Source organism: Salmo trutta, chromosome 18 (assembly GCF_901001165.1).
Source record: "Salmo trutta chromosome 18, fSalTru1.1, whole genome shotgun sequence".
Taxonomy (NCBI): Eukaryota; Metazoa; Chordata; class Actinopteri; order Salmoniformes; family Salmonidae; genus Salmo; species Salmo trutta.
The window spans coordinates 26,563,802-26,584,379 of record NC_042974.1 but is presented as its reverse complement, the minus strand read 5'-3'; the positions used below and the strand labels follow the sequence as shown (position 1 = coordinate 26,584,379).

At 42.0% G+C, this 20,578-nt stretch overlaps 1 protein-coding gene across 1 annotated transcript in view; it reads left to right on the top strand.

Annotated features, from left to right (window-relative positions):
* The first annotated feature begins 1,642 nt into the window (after positions 1 to 1,642).
* The window catches only part of LOC115153087 (echinoderm microtubule-associated protein-like 4), an 89,780-nt gene continuing 70,844 nt past the window's right edge, over positions 1,643 to 20,578 (top strand). Inside the window, exon 1 of the mRNA XM_029698138.1 lies at positions 1,643 to 1,972. Coding sequence (XP_029553998.1) covers positions 1,948 to 1,972 — 25 coding nt within the window. The 5' untranslated portion in view covers positions 1,643 to 1,947. The remainder of the gene's footprint in view (positions 1,973 to 20,578) is intronic.

Sequence of the window (20,578 nt, the reverse complement as noted above, 5' to 3'; positions counted from 1 at the left end):
TAATAAACCACTATTAATTACTTGGCAAGATGACAACTCACACACCAAATTATGCGGCGGTGCCACCAACCAACCGTAAAAGTTAGTGATACCAGTGACAACAGGGGAAATGTTAGTCTGGTGCCCTGTAAGAGTAATTAACACTTAGGGTAGGTGTTGATTTGTTTTGTTTGTCCTGCACTGCAAATATTCCTTACTTGGAACTGGAACTCTTTTTTGTAGGCTAAAATAAGTGCTGTCTCTTCTATACAGAGCATACTGCTGCTTGGTATTCTGCAGCATGTAGGCACTTTAAACATGACAAAAACAGAGGAATCACTAATGGTCGACAGATCTTGGTATTTGATGAACAGGACCCTGATAATCGACCCTTCGCCATTAACATCTACAACAATGGCATGGGAATGTTTAAACGCCTAGACGCTGGACTTTTCCTCTAGATACATGAGTTTACATCACTGAAAGAGCTAGCAGACACCTTGAAAGAGAATGCCACTCTAACTGCGGCACTTCAATCAGAAGACAGACCCTCATATCTAACCAAGCCACCCTAGTAGACATGGAGAGTGACAACTTGTCCCAGGCCTTTGGAAGTATTTCCCTACTGGAGGTAGGGGTGAATGAGCCATAGAGGACCTCTGGAGCTCTGTCAGAGTGACCATCAGGTTCTTGGTCACCTCCCTGACCAAGACCCTTCTCCCCCGATTGTTCAGTTTGGCCAGGCGGCCAGCTCTAGGAAGAGTCTTGGTGGTTCCAAACTTCTTCCATTTAAGAATGATGGAGGCCACAGTGTTCTTGGGGACCTTCAATGCTGCAGAAGTGTTTTGATACCCTTCACCAGATCTGTGCCTCGACACAATCCTGTCTCGGAGCTTTACGGACAATTCCTTCATCCTCATGGCTTGGTTTTTGCTCTGACATGCACTGTCAACTGTGGGACCATACATGGACAATCATGTCCAATCAATTGTATTTACTTCAGGTGGACTGAAATTTCAGTACACAGAGTTGTACGAGATCTTCAGTTTCTTGGCAGTTTCACGCATGGAATAGCCTTCATTTCTCAGAACAAGAATAGACTGACGAGTTTCAGAAGAATGTCCTTTGTTTCCGGCCATTTTGAGCCTGTAATCGAACACACAAATGCTGATGCCCCAGATACTCAACTAGTCTAAAGAAGGCCAGTTTTATCGCTTCTTTAATCAGGACAACAGTTTTCAGCTGTGCTAACATAATTGCTTAAGGATTTTCTAATGATCAAATAGCCTTTTGAAATGATAAACTTGGATTAGCTAACACAATGTGCCATTGGAACACAGGAGTGATGGTTGCTGATAAGGGGCTTCTGTACGCCTATGTAGATATTCCATACAAAATCACTTTCCAGCTACAATAGTCATTTACAACATTAACAATGTCTACACTGTATTTCTGATCAGTTCGATGTTATTTTAATGGACAATTTTTTTATTTTGTTTCAAAAACAAGGACATTTCTAAGTGACCCCAAACTGTTGAACGGTAGTGTACATATTGGCCTGCACATAGGGATCCTCAACTGTGTCAAATTGAGACGCGCTCAGACTAGCCACTCCAGGGCAGCAAGTCGTGCCAAAGCGGGCGGAGTCGGAAATGCGAAAGCCGAGCTCTGCCTGTCCTACCTCCCCCGGCGGAGGTGTACTATCGTGGAGTCAAGCAAGAGCGTGTGATCAACTGGCCCTGAGAACCACGGTGTTGCTCCGGACTGGGAATTCACTGCGACTCGACAGAGCCCCAGTTTACTACGATACGGTCGCGACCACTGCGAGAACAGTTGGCTTGAGAAATTTCCGCCTTGCCTGCCAGTCTGGATAGCCCGTATAGAGACCGACATTCTCCCACTGTTCCCTGAATAGGACCCGTCAGAACAGGAATATTTTTGGTGTCTGCTCGGCTATTTCTCCCAGAAATGGACGGTTTCGCCGGCAGTTTGGGTAAGTTAGACGAATACTAGCCTATTAATATTGTCTGTCTAACTGGTGGACGTGGTCAATGCGAAACGCATCGCAATTCATATAGCAGCCTGGAACGTATTGTGTATAGGCCTACACGTGTCAGTGCTCTCTAGCTGATTTATTAAACCAATCGAGTCAACATTGTAACATATCACCTTGACACCAGGTTGGCTCCAATGTGTCAAAGTGCACCACATTTTTATGAGCTTTGTTTTTCTGTGCTGCATATCACAAGTCGGCTTCACTTTACATACCACACTGCATGCAATAGGCTATTGTAACAATGCATCTGATCTGGTGCTATTCTCTCATACGCACTGGATTTGTGCGTTCCTGTTTCTTCTACGTCCATTGCCTGTTATTGCTATGGCAGAGAGCCTTTTGAAAGACGTGTGGGTTGAAGAATAGATTCGGCAAGAAATAATTTAGTTATCCAGTCAGTCTGCCAATGCGGGTGCGCGTAGGATCGTGTGCGAGAGCATTGCCAGCTCCGCGTATTTGACGCGCGCAGAGTGTGCGTGCGTGTGTGTGAGAAGAGGGGACGTGTCAGATGAGTGGCACTCCAAGAAGGGGGGGCCTTCCAAAGGTACTAATGTAACCGTTACACAATACAATTTAACTGACTGATGTTCTAACAAAAGGAATTCAGCTTCCTCATTAGATACCAGGTAGGTGACTATCTCCAAGGACTGTAAATGATTAGAATATGCACAAATACTGTGTTTGCTCAACTTCCTCATTATCACGTTCTTTGCGAATCTCAGACACAGTACTGTATATGTAAACAATAATGCAATACCCTACAGAATACTGTAAATTCTGTAAATTGCACACCCCATAGGAAAGATGGTCACAGATGGTCTACAAAACACCTCCTGGAGTTTACTGCAGGTGACTTCTGACAGTGTAAATATTTGATTACAGTGGTGATGGAACATGCATGGCATCAATTGCTCTCAATATCAGATAAATTCTTGCTGTTGATGGGCTACACATGCATATTTTTTTATTTTTTTTATTGAGTTGCTTGGCGATGCCACAGGTAATTATTGCAGTGGGAGTCATTGTGTGTGCCGTAAAGTATAGATCCTTATCCTTCATGTTTGAATACATTGAATGCAGTACAGGGAAGTTGGAGGACATTAGCCTAGAGCATGACAGAGGAGGTGGTGGAGGGTATGTGAGAGAGTGCCCGCACAGCGTATGAGGCTTTTGGTGCATAGCCCGCTGAGGTATATTTGCCTAGTCATAACTGCTATGCAGTGACCTCATGCTGTGCCAGCCTGTCCTCAACACTTACTGTGCTGATTTTCCCTCTCTCACACACACATTGGTGGTAGGGGTGCCCAATTCTGCCAGTTTTATGTCCACTGCCCACCAGGGTCTTGGGCAGAGCAGGACCTAGTAGAGAAGGCAAAAAGAGTGCTGTTGTCTCTTTCTCCTTATCTCACTCTGAGTAAGGCCACATTGCTTTACATATACACATTATGCAATCGCTTATCATACATTTATAGTAGAAAAACATTCTTAATATTTTCCTAAACACACTGCCCTCTGGGCATAAGCAACAGCACACCATATGCCATATACAGCCACAGTGTAAAGGAACTTGTATCTGCTTTACCCTTTCAAACATTCTATGCAATGCTACTTTATGGGATAATTTTTTTTGCCTGCCTAGGAAGGGTCTTTATTACACCAATGTACAGTACCATTTTTAAAGTGACAGAGCATCAGGTTCGGTATCTACTGAACTTTAGGGCTGGGGCATTGCAGTGATAGATATTGGTGCAGCTGTATCGTTGCGAGGGCTGTGACGATACCAGCATTGGGATATTCTTTCCATAGCAAAAATTTAACCGCGAAGCAGAACAGTCTTTGGTACTTTAAAAACCTGCTGTACAGTGCATTTGGAATGTATTCAGACCCCTTGACTTTTTCCACATTTTGTTACATTACAGCTTTATTCTAAAATTTATTAAATAGTTTTTCCCCCTCAACAAACGACACACAATACCCGTAATGAAAAACCAAAAAGCTGGTTTATAGAAATTTTTGCAAATTTCTAAAACAAAATAAAAAAAATATATACATTTGCGTAAGTATTCAGACCCTTTACTCAGTACTTTTTTGAAGCAGCGATTACAGCCTTGATTCTTCTTGGGTACGACACTACAAGCTTGGCACACCTTTATTTGGGGAGTTTCTCCCATTCTTCTCTGCAGATCCTCTCAAGCTCTGTCAGGTTGGATGGGGAGCGTCACTGCACAGCTATTTTCAGGTCTTTCCATAGATGTTCGATCGGGTTCAAGTCCGGGCTCTGGCTGGGCCACTCAAGGACATTGAGACTTGTCCAGAGGCCACTCCTGCGTTGTCCTGGCTGTGTGCTTAGGGTCGTTATCCTGTTGGAAAGTGAACCTTTGCCCCAGTCTGAGGTCCTTTGCACTCTGGAGATGGTTTTCATCAGAGGATCTCTCTGTACTTTTCTCTGTCATTTTTGCCTCGATCCTGACTAGTCTCCCAGTCCCTGCCGCTGAAAAACATCCCCACAGCATAATGCTGCCACCACCATGCTTCATCTTAGGAATGGTGCCAGGTTTCCTCCAGACGTGACACTTGGCATTCAGGCAAAATAGTTCAATCTTGTTTGATCAGACCAGAGGATCTTGTTTCTCATGGTGTGAGTCTTTAGGTGCCTTTTGGCAAACTCCAAGCAGGCTGTCATGTGCCTTTTACTGAGGAGTGGCTTCTGTCTGGCCACTACCATAAAGGCCTGATTGGTGGAGTGCTGCAGAGATGGTTGTCCTACTGGAAGGTTCTCCCATCTCCACAGAGGAACTCTGGAGCTCTTTCAGAGTGACCATCTCCCACGATTGCTCAGTTTGGCCAGGCGGCCAGCTCTAGGAAGATTCTTGGTAGTTCCAAACTTCTTCCATTTAAGAATGTTGGCCACTGTTCTTGGGGACCTTCAATGCTGCAGATGTGTTTTGGTACCCTTCACCAGATCTGTGCCTTGACACAATCCTGTCTCGGAGCTCTACGGACAATTTCTTTGACCTCATGGCCTGGTTTTTGCTCTGACATGCACTGTCAACTGTGGGACCTTATATAGACAGGTGTGTGCCTTTCCAAATCATGTCCAATCAATTGAATTTACCACAGGTGGAGTCCAATCAAGTTGTAGAAACATCTCAAGGATGATCAATGGAAACAGGATGCACCTGAGCTCAATTTCGAGTTGCATAGTAAAGGGTCTGAATACTTATGTAAATATGTATTTGTTTTTTATTTTTAATAAATGTACAAACATTTCTAAAAACCTGTTTTCGCTTTGTCATTGTGGGGTATTGTGTGTAGATTGAGGATTTTTATTTAATCCATTTTAGATTAAGGCTGTAACCTAACAACGTGGAAAAGGGGTTCGGAGTACTGTCTGGGCAGTGTATACAATATAGTGTCCTATAGCTTTGAAAATAAATACATGTGACTCAGGATGACAACATAATGATGTTTGTTTCCAACATTAGGTCTGTTTCCCTAAAGAAGTTTAAATCTGCTTCATGTTCTGTTTACTTGCCACGGTACTACAGAGTATCGCGATACTGGTATCGTCTCGGCCCTAATCGATAGCGGGTCATATTGTTGTTCAAATAAATGAGAGATTCACACCTCTGCAAAATAGGATCAAACTTTAGTTGATAACCTTTGCTGTACTTCGGTAGTGAACATCAGTCAGATGTGTTTAGTTGGTTGATTCATGTGTATGTGCAGGGTGTGAGTGGATGGCAGTTCCACTGGGCCAGGCCAATGCCAGGGCAGATAACGGGGCACCTGTAGGCATGGCTGTGGAAGGACACTGGGATGGCTTCAGAGTGCCCCTGCCGCCCCTCTGATCCCCTTCTGCACCCAATCAGCACTTTAACTGTCAAATGAGATTTAAATATAGAACTCACAGGAGCCAGCTGCTAGTGTTCACTGCCCTTGCCCCCCTGCTCCCTGTCCCATTCACATGTTAACTAGTGTGTTGTGTTTGGGGTAATGCTATTAAATGAATGTTGAGACCATAGCTTGGGACAAAATCAGGGCAGCTTGTGTGTTTTTGACTTTGCTGAACTTGTGGGATATGTGTTGAAGCTTGTTTGTATGGTGTTTTGAACCTATAGTTTACACGTGTGATGTTGCTATTTTCCCTCTGAGTGAGTATGGGTCAGGGCTCACTGAATCCATGTGTGTGTGTGTGTGCCACCGGGCCCTGTGAGGTTGGTCTAGAGGATCAGGTTACAGAATTCCTTCCTGGTGAAAACGGAGAGGGAGTGCAGAGATCTGGAGAGCGACGCACGTGCTCCAGAGCGGTTCCAGATGCGGAATGTCACGTCCCACATTTTCTTTTTCTCTTTTTTTTTTTTCTTCACCTCTCCATAACAATGTATTACATTACCGCTGGAATGAAAATAAATAGGACTGTCCTATTCTGAGCATGGAGTGGTTATATGAGACCGAGAGTAGTGTGGACAGACAGACGGACAGAGAGCGAGACAGTCAGCCTGTTGCCCCAGACCCATTGACAATACTGCACTACAAAAAGACAGCTGCTACCACACCATGGTTTAGGGGGATGTTTTTGTGGGATTTTCTAACTTGATTGTGTGCGTATTGTATTTGTTTATGCATCTGCAGGGTATATGTTGAAGATCCTGTCTGTGAGAGTGTTTGTGCGTGCGTCATGGTCATGTGCTGGGTGTTTGTAAACAGATGAATGGGAGGCCTGCACAGCCTATGATTCTGCCTGTCTTTCAGCATGTCTCCACTCTTACTATGAACAGATGATGGAGGTATGACGTGGGGGGGGGGGGGGGGCTTGGAGCTCTTCCCAGAGACCGACTGCTGGCTGTTTCTTCTTTCTACTAAAGGGTGCGTGTGTGCCATTTCTCATTAGGGGTACTGCATATCCAGTGATCGCTATGTAGAACCAGGAATTATAGCAATTCTTAAAATTAAAAAAAAAAAATAATATATATATATATATATATAATTATTAAAAATAACATTTCCACTAGTGTCTGGTGATTTTCTGCCCACAGTTAAGGGGAGCACACACACACGCTACACTATTCATCCCAATTATCATAGAGTCCCACTATGTGTCTGCTATGGGATCCCTGCTTGTACCTGCCATGGCTATCCCAATAGGTAGAAGACTGTGGCCCCTACCTGGTAGAACTGTCTGTGAGGTGACAGCTGGCTCTATACGAGCCCCACTATTTCCTCCCCAGTAGTAGCAGTTACTGAGGCTGTTAGAAAAAGCCTTAAGATTAAATGAATGGTAGGATATGCCTCTCCCCAGTCCCCCCCTTTAATGCAGTCTTGATGTTTCGATCCCCTCAGTTACTGGCAAGACCAACTGGAAGGTGGGGGAGTTGAAGGGACAGGGAAAGAGGATGGAAGGGATGGCGGCAGGCAGATTGCGTGTTTGCGGGGTGCATAGTGGCTCTCTGCGGGGTATCTGATCAGGATTAGGCAGGGATGTGATGCTGATGACGGGGGTGGGGTGGAGTGTCTGTGTAGATCAGAGTGCTAGGATTAGAGAAGGGTTATTCAACCGTGGGTTGGGAGGTACTGCGGAAATATATATATCTATATATGGGGAAAAATGTTTTAATCAATATCGCTAGCAACAACCATCATAACACATGTTGAATTACAGACCACAGTACAAGAGTATCTTATATGAAATTATATCAACTTTCTTTCTCAACTCTTAACATTGGCACCAATGCGTGTAATTTGCTCAATTACACTCACTGGAATGAGCAGCCGTGAATAAATTTGTTTTCAAATCTATTCATTTTAAAATGTTGATTTCTTCTTCTTCTTGCCATTTATCATTTCACCTGATAAGACAAGAAGTGATTTTGTTTTTGTTTGTTGCTGACATATGATGGAATGTGCAAACTGTTAAAACAGATGCACAAGGAAGGTGGATCCTTTTAAATAGACATTTTGTTACGTTACAGCCTCATTTTAAATTGATTAAATAAAATAAGAATCTCATCAATCTATACACAATACCCCATAATGACAAAGGGAAAACAAGTTTTTATAAATGTGCAAATGTTTGCACATTTATAAAAATAAATCTATATTTTATTTTACATAACTATTCAGACCCTTTGCTCTGAGACTCAATTAAGCTCTGGTGTCGACCTGCGGTAAATTCAATTGATTGGACATGATTTGGAAAGGCACACACCTGCCTATACAAGGTCCCATAGTTGACAGTGCATGTCAGAGCAAAAACCAAGCCATGTGGTCAAAGGAATTGTCTGTAGAGCTCTGAAACAGGATTGTGTCAAGGCACAGATTTGGGGAAGGATACCAACAAATATCTGCAGCATTGAAGGTCCCCAAGAACACAGTGGCCTCCATCATTCTTAAATGGTTTGGAACCATCAAGACTCTTCTTAGAGCTGGCCGCCTGGCCAAACTGAGCAATTGGGGGAGAAGGGTCTTGGTCAGGGAGGTGACCAAGAACCCGATGGTCACTCTGACAGAGCTCCAGAGTTCCTCTGTGGAGATGGGAAAAACTTCCAGAAGGACAACCATCTCTGCAGCATTCCACCAATCAGGCCTTTATGGTGGACTGGCCAGACAGAATCCACTCCTCAGTAAAAGGCACATGACAGCCCACTTGGAGTTTGCCAAAAGGCACGTAAAGACTCTCAGACCATGAGAAACAAGATTCTCTGTCTGAAACCACGATTTAACTCTTTGGCCTGAAGGGCTCCCGAGTGGCGCAGCGGTCTAAGGCACTGCATCTCTGTGCTAGAGGAGTCACTACAGACCCTGGTTTGATCCCGGGCTGTATCACAACCGGCCTTGATCGGGAGTCCCATAGGTGGGTGCACAATTGGCCCAGTGCCGTCCGGGTTAAGGGAGGGCCATAATTGTAAAATAAGAATTTGTTCTTAACTGACTTGCCTAGTTAAATAAAATAAGAATGCCAAGCGTCACTTCTGGAGGAAACCTGGAACCATCCCTACGGTGAAGCGTGGTGGCGGCATCATGCTGTGGGGATGTTTTTCAGTGGCAGGGACTGGGAGACTAGTCAGGATCGAGGGAAAGATGACGGAGGACAGTACAGAGATCCTTGATTTAAAACTTTCTCCAGAGCACTCAGAACCTCAGACAGGGGCGAAGGTTCACCTTCCAACAGGGCAACGACCCTAAGCACACAGCCAAGACAATGCTGTAGTGGCTTTGGGACAAGTCTCAATGTCCTTGAGTGGCCCAGCCAGAGCCGGACTTGAAACCGATGGAACATCTCTGGACAGACCTGAAAATAGATGTGAAGCGACGCTCCCCATCCAACCTGACAGCGCTTGAGAGAATCTGCAGAGAAGAAGGAGAGAACCTCCCCAAATACAGGTGTGCCAAGCTTGTAGTGTCATACCCAAGAAGACTTGAGGCTGTAATTGCTGCCAAAGGTGATTCAAGAGTAAAGGGTCTGAAAACCTCCACTACCGGTCAAAAGTTTTAACACCTACTCATTCAAGGGTTTTTCCTTATTTTTACTATTTTCTACATTGTAGAATAATAAGTGAAGACAAACTATGAAATAACACATGGAATCATGTTATAACCGAAAAATGTGTTAAACAAATCAAAATATATTTGAGATTCTTCAAATAGCCACTCTTTGCCTTGATGACAGCTTTGCACACACTTGGTATTCTCTCAACCAGCTTCACCTGCAATGCTTTTCCAACAGTCTTGAAGGAGTTCCCACGTTTGCTGAGAACTTGTTGGCTGCTTTTTCTTCACTCTTTGGTCAGACTCAACCCAAACCATCTCAATTGGGTTGAGGTTGGGTGATTGTGGAGGCCAAGTCATCTGATACAGTACTCCATCACTCTCCTTCTTGGTCAAATAGCCCTTACACAGCCTGGAGGTGTATTGGGTCATTGTCCTGTTGAAAAACAAATGATAGTCACACTTGGCGCAAACCAGATGGGATGGCGTATCGCTGCAGAATGCTGTGGTAGCCATGCTGGTTAAGTGTGCCTTGAATTCAAAATAAATCATTGACAGTGTCGCCAGCAAAGCCCAATCACACCACCACCCCCATGCTTCAAGGTGGGAACCACACATGCGGAGATCATCCGTTCACCTACTCTGCGTCTCAGAAAGACACGGCGGTTGGAACCCAAAATCTCAAATTTGGATTCATCAGACCAAAGGACAGATTTCCACCGGCCTAATGTCCATTGCTCGTATTGGTGTCCTTTAGTAGTGGTTTCTTTGCAGCAATTCGACCATGAAGGCCTGATTCACACAGTCTCCTCTGAAAGGTTGATGTTGAGATGTGTCTGTTACTTGTACTCTGAAGCATTTATTTGGTCTGCAATTTCTGAGTCTGGTAAATCTAATGATCTTTTCCTCTGCAGCAGAGGTAACTCTGGGTCTTCCATTCCTGTGCCGGTCCTCATGAGAGCCAGTTTCATCATAGCACTTAATGTTTTTGGCGACTGCACTTGAAGAAACTTTCAAAGTTCTTGAAATTTTCCGTACTCACTGACCTTCATGTCTTAAAGTAATTATGAACTGTCGTTTCTCTTTGCTTATTTGAGTTGTTCTTGCCAAAGTATGGACTTTATAGGGCTATCTTTTGTAAATAGGGCTACATTGTCACAACACACCTGATTGGCTAAAACACATTAAGAAGGAAAGAAATTCCACAAATGAACCTTTTACAAGGCACAGCTGTTAATTGAAATGCATTCCAGGTGACTACCTCATGAAGCTGGTTGAGAGAATGCCAAGAGTGTGAAAAGCTGTCATCAAAGCAATGGGTGGCTACTTTGAAGAATCTCAAATATAAAATATATTTTGATTTGTTTAACACTGTTTTGGTTACTACATGATTCCATGTGTTATTTCATAGTTTTGATATCTTCACTATTATTCTACAATGTATAAAATAGTTTAAAAAAAAGAGAAACACTTGAATGAGTAGGAGTTCTAAAACTTTTGACCGGTAGTGTATGTAAATGTGATATTTAAGTAAATGTTTTTATGAATGTGCAAACATTTCTAAAAATCTATTTTTTCTTCTTCATTGTGGGGTATTGTGTGTAGATTGAGGGAATACACCATTTAATCCATTTTATAATAAGGCTGTAATGTTACAAAATGTGGATACATTTAAGGGGTCTGAATACTTTTCTAATGCACTGTACAGTGGTTCCTCCTTTAGAAGTTGCATCATACTGTGCCACACCATTTGATTCTCAGACATTTTTTTTCTGTTACTGCAAGTTATCGCTAGTTTGACCACCAGAGGGCATCTTTGAGAAGCATTTGTTAGTATTCTGTATTGGCATTACCAGAGAATTGAACCTTTTTTGTAATAACATAGTTCATGGAATTAATTTTAAGACATTTGTCTTAATTAATTTGAATAATTGTATTGTTTCTATTCAGAGAAAAACAAAACCCTCAGGGAATGGAAAATATGGCGCTGTACAACGTGACGGTTGGAAGTAGGCTACAGGATTGGAGGATTCTAAATTGTTTTCCTTCATTAGACAACTTTGTTCCAATGTTTCTGTAAATCAGTGATATGTATTCCCATAGTAATTCGTTATGGATCCATAACTAAATCAACATCTGCATTTTGAAACTTTTTTTTTTTCATAATTTTATTAACCTCTCTGGGCCAGTGGGACGCTACTCAACAGCCAGTGGAATCCCGTGGCGCGTTATTCAAATACCTTAGAAATGCTATTACTTCAATTTCTCAAACATATGACTATTTTACAGCATTTTAAAGACAAGACTCTCGTTAATCTAACCACACTGTCCGATTTCAAAAAGGCTTTCCAACGAAAGCAAAACATTAGATTATGTCAGCAGAGTACCCAGCCAGAAATAATCAGACACCCATTTTTCAAGCTAGCATATAATGTCACATAAACCCAAACCACAGCTAAATGCAGCACTAACCTTTGATGATCTTCATCAGATGACAATCCTAGGACATTATGTTATACAATACATGCATGTTTTGTTCAATCAAGTTCATATTTATATCAAAAAACAGCTTTTTACATTAGCATGTGACTAGCATGTGACTAGCATTCCCACCGAACACTTCCGGTGAATTTACTAAATTACTCACGATAAACGTTCACAAAAAACATAACAATTATTTTAAGAATTATAGATACAGAACTCCTTTATGCACTCGCTATGTCCGATTTTAAAATAGCTTTTCGGTGAAAGCACATTTTGCAATATTCTGAGTAGATAGCCCAGCCATCACAGGCTAGCTATTTTGACACCCACAAAGTGTGGTACTCACCAAACTCCGATTTACTATTAGAAAAGTTTGATTACCTTTGGTGTTCTTCGTCAGAATGCACTCCCAGGACTTCTACTTCAATAACAAATGTTGGTTTGGTCCCAAATAATCCATAGTTATATCCAAATAGCGGCGTTTTGTTCATGCGTTCAAGGCACTATCCGAAGGGTAAATAAGGGTGACGCGCCCGACGCGTTTCGTGACTAAAAAATTCTAAATACTTCATTACCGTACTTCGAAGCATGCCATTTTTCTCGTAAAAAAGCGATAATATTCCGACCGGGAGTGGTTGTTTTCGTTCAAAGAGAGAGAAAGTAAACATGGTGTCAGCTCGGGCACGCGCCTCCAGTCTCATTGTCCTCAGATCGACCACTTACAAAATGCGCTAATGTTTTTCAGCCAGGGCCTGCAAAGCCACCATTCAGCTTTCTGGCGCCTTCTGAGAGCCTATGGGAGCGTTAGAAGATGTCACGTCATGCCAGAGATCCCCTGTTTTGGTTAGAGATGATCAAGAAGGCCATGAAATGGTCAGAGAGAGCGCTTCCTGTTTGGAATCTTCTCAGGTTTTGGCCTGCCAATGAGTTCTGTTATACTCACAGACACCATTCAAACAGTTTTAGAAACTTTAGGGTGTTTTCTATCCAAATCAATTATATGCATATTCTAGTTACTGGGCAGGAGTAGTAACCAGATTAAATCGGGTACGTTTTTTTATCCGGCCGTGCAAATACTGCCCCCTATCCCCAACAGGTTTTAACAAAATGTGTTTTTGTTTATTAGGTTACTGTGCAGTCTACAATACATACTGTAGTAAACATGGGAAAGTGCCAAATTCCTTACATAAGGGAGAGCAGGCCATGTCTACTACAGAATGCAGGGCACGCAGGAGACCGGTGTTATTTCGTAGTTGTGATGTCTTCACTATTATTCTACAATGTAGAAAATAGTAAAAATATAGAAAATCCTGGAATGATTAGGTGTGTCTGAACTTTTTGACTCGTACTTGCTTAATTAATTTGAATAATATGATGGTGTTTCTATTCCATGAAAAACGAAGGGTTTCCGTTATGATGGAATGGAAAATATGGTGCTGTACAACGTGACTGTTGGGAGTAGGCTACAGGATTGGAGGATTCTGAATTGTTTGCCTTCATTAGACAACTTTGTTGCAATATTTCTGTAAATCAGTGGTATTTATTCGCATAGTAATTCGTTATGTATGCATAACTAAATCAACATCTGCATTTTGAAAGTTTTTTAAATTTTTTTATCATTATTTATTAATGAAATCTGTTAATTAGGCTACTGTGCAGTCTGCAATACATTCTGTAGTAAACACGGGAAAGTGCCTAATTCCTTACAAAAGCGAGAGGCCATGTCTGTACTACAGAATGCGGGAGACCGGGGTTCAAATCCCCGTTGGGGAGGAAGGAGTAGGTTGTCCTTGTAAATAGGAATTTGTTCTTAACAGATTCCAAATGTGTTATTTCATAGTTGTGAAGTCTTCACTATTATTCTACAATGTAGAAAATAGTAAAAATATCAAATAATTCTGGAATGATTAGGTGTGTCCAAACTTTTGACTGGTATTTGCTGGAACGGAAAATGTCTTTCCGCAGTACAGTACTGGGCTATTTACGAGGAAGGAGTAGGCTGTCCTTGTAAATAAGAATTTGTTCTTAAAACTTCTTAAGGATCCGCCCCTTTTTTAAATATTTTCGCCTAAAATGACATACCCAAATCTAACTGCCTGTAGCTCAGGCCCTGGTGCAAGGATATGCATATTCTTGGTACCATTTTGAAAGGAATGGAAGGGACACCGATCCCAAATAAGTTTTAACTGACTTGCCTAGTTAAATAAAGGTTACACTAAGAGCATAACATTTCTGCACCCTAATTGTCTAATTCTTGTCTAACCAATACCCGAATGGAGATTAAGTGAAAATAAAAATTTCATTGATTTATTAAGACCAGTCCCCATGCTTGCCTCAGAGCAGAACGAAACGGTGCTAAAATAGTTGTAGGCTTTTGCTTCTAACTTTTATATGCTCTTTAAATAAATAAGACCTACACCATTTTTAACATCACATTACTCAACTCTAGTGAGACTCACTTCGCCTATGGTAGGCCTACAGTATATTGGAAAATATGTTTTTCAATGACGTGACTATCCGCCAATAATTACATTTAGAGAATAGGAGGACTCTAAATTAATATCTAATGGGCATTTTCCGTTAGTATCTGTGAGAATATCTAAGGGGCTTTTATAGAATTCTAAATTAATAATAATAATCACTTTGTTTAAAAAGTAAGAATATTTTTGAGATTTCGTTTTCATTTAACCTAGGAAAGGAAAAAGGCCATTTTTGAACATGGGGTGAGACATTATCACTAATTTGGAAGTAAAGCCAATAATTTAGAATTATTTCTGGAGAAACCTAACTTGATTATTTAGCAGTCATCACTTGCTTATATGCAGTCCACACATATCTTAAGAATATCATGGAATATTTGAACATTTTCGTTTCTCCATGCTTGTCTCAGAGCAGCGCAAAACGTTGCTGAAATAGACGGCCACAGCGGGAACGCTATGTATTCTGTGTCCACTCGTGGTATCTCTCTTTGGTTACACATCCTTGGAACAGCAGAACATATATAATAGAGGTCGACTGATTTATGATTTTTTTTCAACGCCGATACCGATTATTGGAGTACCAAAAAAAAGCCGATACGATTTAAATATGTATGTATGTATGTATGTATGTATGCATACACATATATTTATTTATTTGTAATAATAAACAATTACAACAATACTTAATGAACACTTATTTTAATATAATACATAAAATCTATTTAGTCTCAAATAAATAATGAAACATGATCAATTTCGTTTAAATAATGCAAAAACACAGTGTTGGAGAAGAAAGTTAAAGTGCAATATATGACGCGTTCTGTCTCCTAGAGATGAACATACTTTGGTGTGAATAGTTCAAATCTATCCCAGAACAACAGCAAAGGACCTTGTGAAGATGCTGGAGGAAACAGGTACAAAAGTATCTATATCCACAGTGAAACAAGTCCTATATTGACATAACTGAAAGGCCACTTAGCAAGGAAAAAGCCACTGCTCTAAAACCGCCATAAAAAAATCCAGACTACAGTTTGCAACTGCACATGGGGACAAAGATCGTACTTTTTGGTGTAATGTCCTCTGGTCTGATGAAACAAAAATACAACTGTTTGGCCATAATGACCATTGTTATGTTTGGAGGAAAAGGGAGAGGCTTGCAAGCCGAAGAACACCATCCCAACTGTGAAGCATGGGGGTAGCAGCATCATGTTGTGGGGGTGCTTTGCTGCAGGAGGGACTGGTGCACTTCACAAAATAGATGGCATCATGAGGGAGGAAAATTATATGGATATATTGCAGCAACATCTCAAGACATCAGTCAGGAAGTTTAAGCTTGGTCACAAATGGGTCTTCCAAATGGACAATGACCCCAGGCATACTTCCAAAGTTGTGGCAAAATGGCTAAATGACAACAAAGTCAAGGTATTGGAGTGGCCATCACAAAGCCCTGACCTCAATCCCATAGACAATTTGTGGGCAGAACTGAAAAAGCATGTGCGAGCAAGGAGGCCTACAATCCTGACTCAGTTATACCAGTTCTGTCAGGAGGAATGAGACATTCACCCAACTTATTGCAAGCTTGTGGAAGGCTACCCAAAACATTTGACCCAAGTTAAACAATTTAAAGGCAATGCTACCAAATACTAATTGAGTGTATGTAAAACTTCTGACCCACTGGGAATGTGATGAAAGAAATTAAAGCTGAAATAAATCACTCTACTATTTTTCTGACATTTCACATTCTTAAAATAAAGTGGTGATCCTAACTGACCTAAGACAGGGATTTTTTACTAGGATTAAATGTCAGGAATTGTGAAACACACCTAAGACAAAAAAACTGAGTTTATGTAAACTTCCGACTTCAACTGTATGTATATGTGTGGATTGGAAATGATGCAGACAATTACATTGATAGAAGCCACAATCTATCTACCCCCCAGAACTTTAATGAAAAAATGTAATTGCCATATTTGTCATCTGTGTGAACTATCCCTTTAATATTGAGTGGGAGGGATTCTTGAAAAACAACCTACTAGTAGGAACAGCACCATCTAGTGCTAAGATCCAGGTAATATCAGGATGTAGAACTGGACATAAACCCAACTACTTTAATGGTTAATTTCTCTTTACTGGGTAAAAGACTACACCAAATGTCTCTTTACTGGGTAAAAGACAACACCAAATTCACTGAGAATACATCACAGCTGACAACACTTTATGGACCAGAGAGCATTCTGGCATCATGCGGTGTCCTGGGTGCGTGACTGACGGTTATAGCATGAATAACAGTGTGTTGTGCAAGGTATACCACATGGCCAATAGTATGGGGACACCCCTTCAAATTAGTGGATTCGGCTATTTCAGCCACATCCGTTGCTGACAGGTGTGTAAAATCGAGTGCACACTAGAGGTCGACCGATTTTATGATTTTTCAACGCCGATACGATCCCGATTATTGGAGGGTCAAAAAAAGCCACTGCCGATTAATCGGCCTATTTTTTTGGGGGGGGGGGGGGGTAATAATGACAATTACTACAATACTGAACGAACACTTATTTTAACTTAATATAATACATCAATAAAATCAATTTAGCCTCAAATAAATAATGAAACATGTTCAATTTGGTTTAAATAATGCAAAACAAAGTGTTGGAGAAGAAGGTAAAAGTGCAATATGTGCCATGTAAGAAAGCTAATGTTTAAATGCTTTGCTCAGAACATGGGAACATATGAAAGCTAGTGGTTCCTTTTAACATGAGTCTTCAATATTCCCAGGTAAGAAGTTTTAGGTTGTAGTTATTATAGGAATTATAGGACTATTTCTCTCTATACGATTTGTATTTCATATACCTTTTGACTATTGGATGTTCTTATAAGTACTTTAGTATTGCCAGTGTAACAGTATAGCTTCCGTCCCTCTCCTCGCTCCTTCCTGGGCTCGAACCAGGAACACATCGACAACAGCCACCCTCGAAGCAGCGTTACCCATGCAGAGGAAGGGAAACAACTACTCCAAGTCTCAGAGCGAGTGACGTTTGAAATGCTATTAGCGTGCACCCGGCTACCTAGCTAGCCATTTCACATCGGTTACACCAGCCTAATCTTGGGAGTTGACAGGCTTGAAGGGGTGGGTATAATTTGTGGAACGTTCCAACAGGAATCTGTTCCAAAAAACGTAAAGTAAAAGGTTGCCAACCAACAACGCATACAAAGTAGCAACGCATACAAACCTAGCTAACTAGCTGCCGAATAGGCATCAACTCACCACGTAGCTTATTCTTAATGTTTGTCCATAGGCAAACAGACATGTGAGGAGAGACATTTTTCGGAATAAACGTGATGAGTGAAAAACGCAATGAAATAGACCACTCCCTACCCGGTATCTTATTCTGCCGCTATACAACTTTGTATGCGTTGTTTTTTGGAAACTTTGTTATTTATAAAGTTTTTGGAATAGATTCCTGTTGGAACGTTCCACAAATTATACCCACCCAGGTTGAAGTCATAAACAGCGCAATGCTTGAAGCACAGCGAAGGGCTGTTTTGAATGAATGCTTACGAGCCTGCTGCTGCCTACCACCGCTCAGTCAGACTGCTCTATCAAATCATAGACTTAATTATAATATAATAAACACACAGAAATACGAGCCTTAGGTCATTAATATGGTCGAATCCGGAAACTATCATCTCGAAAACAAACGTTTTTTTGACATACGGAACCGTTCCGTATTTTATCTAATGGGTGGCTAAGTCTAAATATTCCTGTTAGGCATTGATGTTTATGGTTAGGTACATTGGTGCAACGGCAGTACTTTTTTCGCAAATGCGCTTGATAAATCAACACCCGTTTGTCGAAGTAGGCTGTGATTCAATGAAAATTAACAGGCACCGCATCGATTATATGCAACGCAGGACACGTTAGATAAACTAGTAATATCATCAACCATGTGTAGTTAACTAGTGATTATGTTAAGTTTGGTAGTTTTTTTATAAGTCTAATGCTAGCTAGCAACTTACCTTTGCTTCTTGCTGCCCTCGCGTAACAGGTAGTCAGCCTGTTAATCCTTGTGGAGTGCAATGTAAGGCAGGTGGTTAGAGCATTGGACTGGTAACCGAAGGTTGCAAAAACGAATCCCCCCCTGAACAAGGAAGTTCACCCCCGTTTCTAGGCCGTCAACCCCCGTTTCTAGGCCATCATTGTAAATAAGAATGTGTTCTTAATCTGACTTGCCTAGTTAAATAAAGGTGTGTAAAAAATAATAAAAATCGGCAAATTGGTGGCCGATTTTTGTTATGAAAACTTGAAATTGGCCCTAATTAATCAGCCATTCCGATTAATCGGTCGACCTCTAGTGCACTCCCATGCAATCTCCAGTAGCATGGGCCGTACTGAAAAGCTCAGTGACTTTCAACGTGGCACCATCATAGATTGCCACCTTTCCAACAAGTCAGTTCGCCAAATTTCTGCCCTGCTAGAGCTGCCCCGGTTTATTGTAAGTTCTGTTATTGTGAAGTGGAACCAGGAGCAACAACGGCTCAACCGCGACGTGGTAGGCCATACAAGCTCACAGAACGTGACTGCTGAGTGCTGAAGCGTGTTAAAATCATCTGTCCTCAGTTGCAATACTCACTACCCAGTTCCAAACTGCTTCTGGAATCAATGTCAGCACAAGAACGGGAGCTTCACGAAATGGGTTTCCATGGCCTGAGCAGCTGCACACAAGCCTAAGATCACCATGCGCAATGCCAATTTGTCGGCTGGAGTGGTGTAAAGTTTGCCGCCATTGGACTCTGGACCAGTGGAAATGCGTTCTCTGAAGTGACGAATCACGCTTCACCTTCTGGCAGTCCGACGGACGAATCTGGGTTTGGCGGATGCCAGGAGAGCGCTACCTGCCCTAATGCATAGTGCCAACTGTAACGTTTGGTGGATGGTGAATAATGGTCTGGGGGTATTTATCATGGTTCGGGCTTGGCCCCTTAGTTCCCGTGAAGGGATATCTTAACGCTACAGCATACAATGACTTTCTAGAAGATTCTGTGCTTCCAACTGTGTGTGTGTGTGAGGGCGGTGTAGATGTGTTTGTTCATTACCATGAAACATATATACTGCATTAATTCATGTTTGTTAGTAGGGCTATAATGCATGAATTGGTATGTGTGTTTAAATATTCCTCCATGTGATTATTCATTAGATATGTTTGATTTTAAGTATGTAGGTCTGTGTTGCAATGTGCCCCTGTATTATGTTGCCTGTTCTGTGGCTGCTCTGTGCTGCAGACACTTATTTTTAGCTGTTTGTCACCTACAAATCATGAATGTGCTGCGTAGTGCATTTCCCTCTACTGCCTAGCCCCCCACTCTGCTCCTGACCAGCTAACCTTTACTGTTGCTGCCTCCTGCCTACTCACCACCACCCCTCCCCCTCTGCAAACACTGTAGCTTCCTAGCTGACCACCCTTGTTGTGTACACCCTATGTACAAATACACTGAGTTTTCATCATTTTAGGGGATACCTCAACGATGTCTGTGACTATAACACTAACAGACTATAAGTGGATATACAGTCGTCTCAGTCTACTAGATACAGGGCCACAGTACACCACTAGTAAAACTGATTTTGCTGTGTTTAAACCCCATGTGGCGGTGCCCTGCGGTAGAGTGGTGCAGGGTGATGACCTCATTCTGTCCCGCGGGGATGACCCGGTTCTGTCTTCCTGCTCAGTGCAGTGATGCTGAATCAGAATGGGGAATATTTCAGAGACCGAGAGAGGAGGGGGAGTCCTGTGCTGCAGTCAGTCCAACTTTCCTCTTGTACTTTTCCATGGCAACTGGAAGGCGGGCGAGAGGTATTTACATTATGACCAGGTGACCAGTGTGGAGGAAGGGGGAGGTGTGTGTGTGTCCTTGTCACCCATCCAACCACAGTGGAGGTTTTTTGGCCTAGCCCTGCAGAGTGCAGATGGTGGCGTGTCCTCGGTTGGCAGATAGGGGGGGTGCTGTCTGACAGCTTGTCTCAACATATTGTGTAGAGGTTGAGATACAAGGTGCTAAAGTTAATGGTAGAGAGCTGATTTTGAGGGCTTCAGTC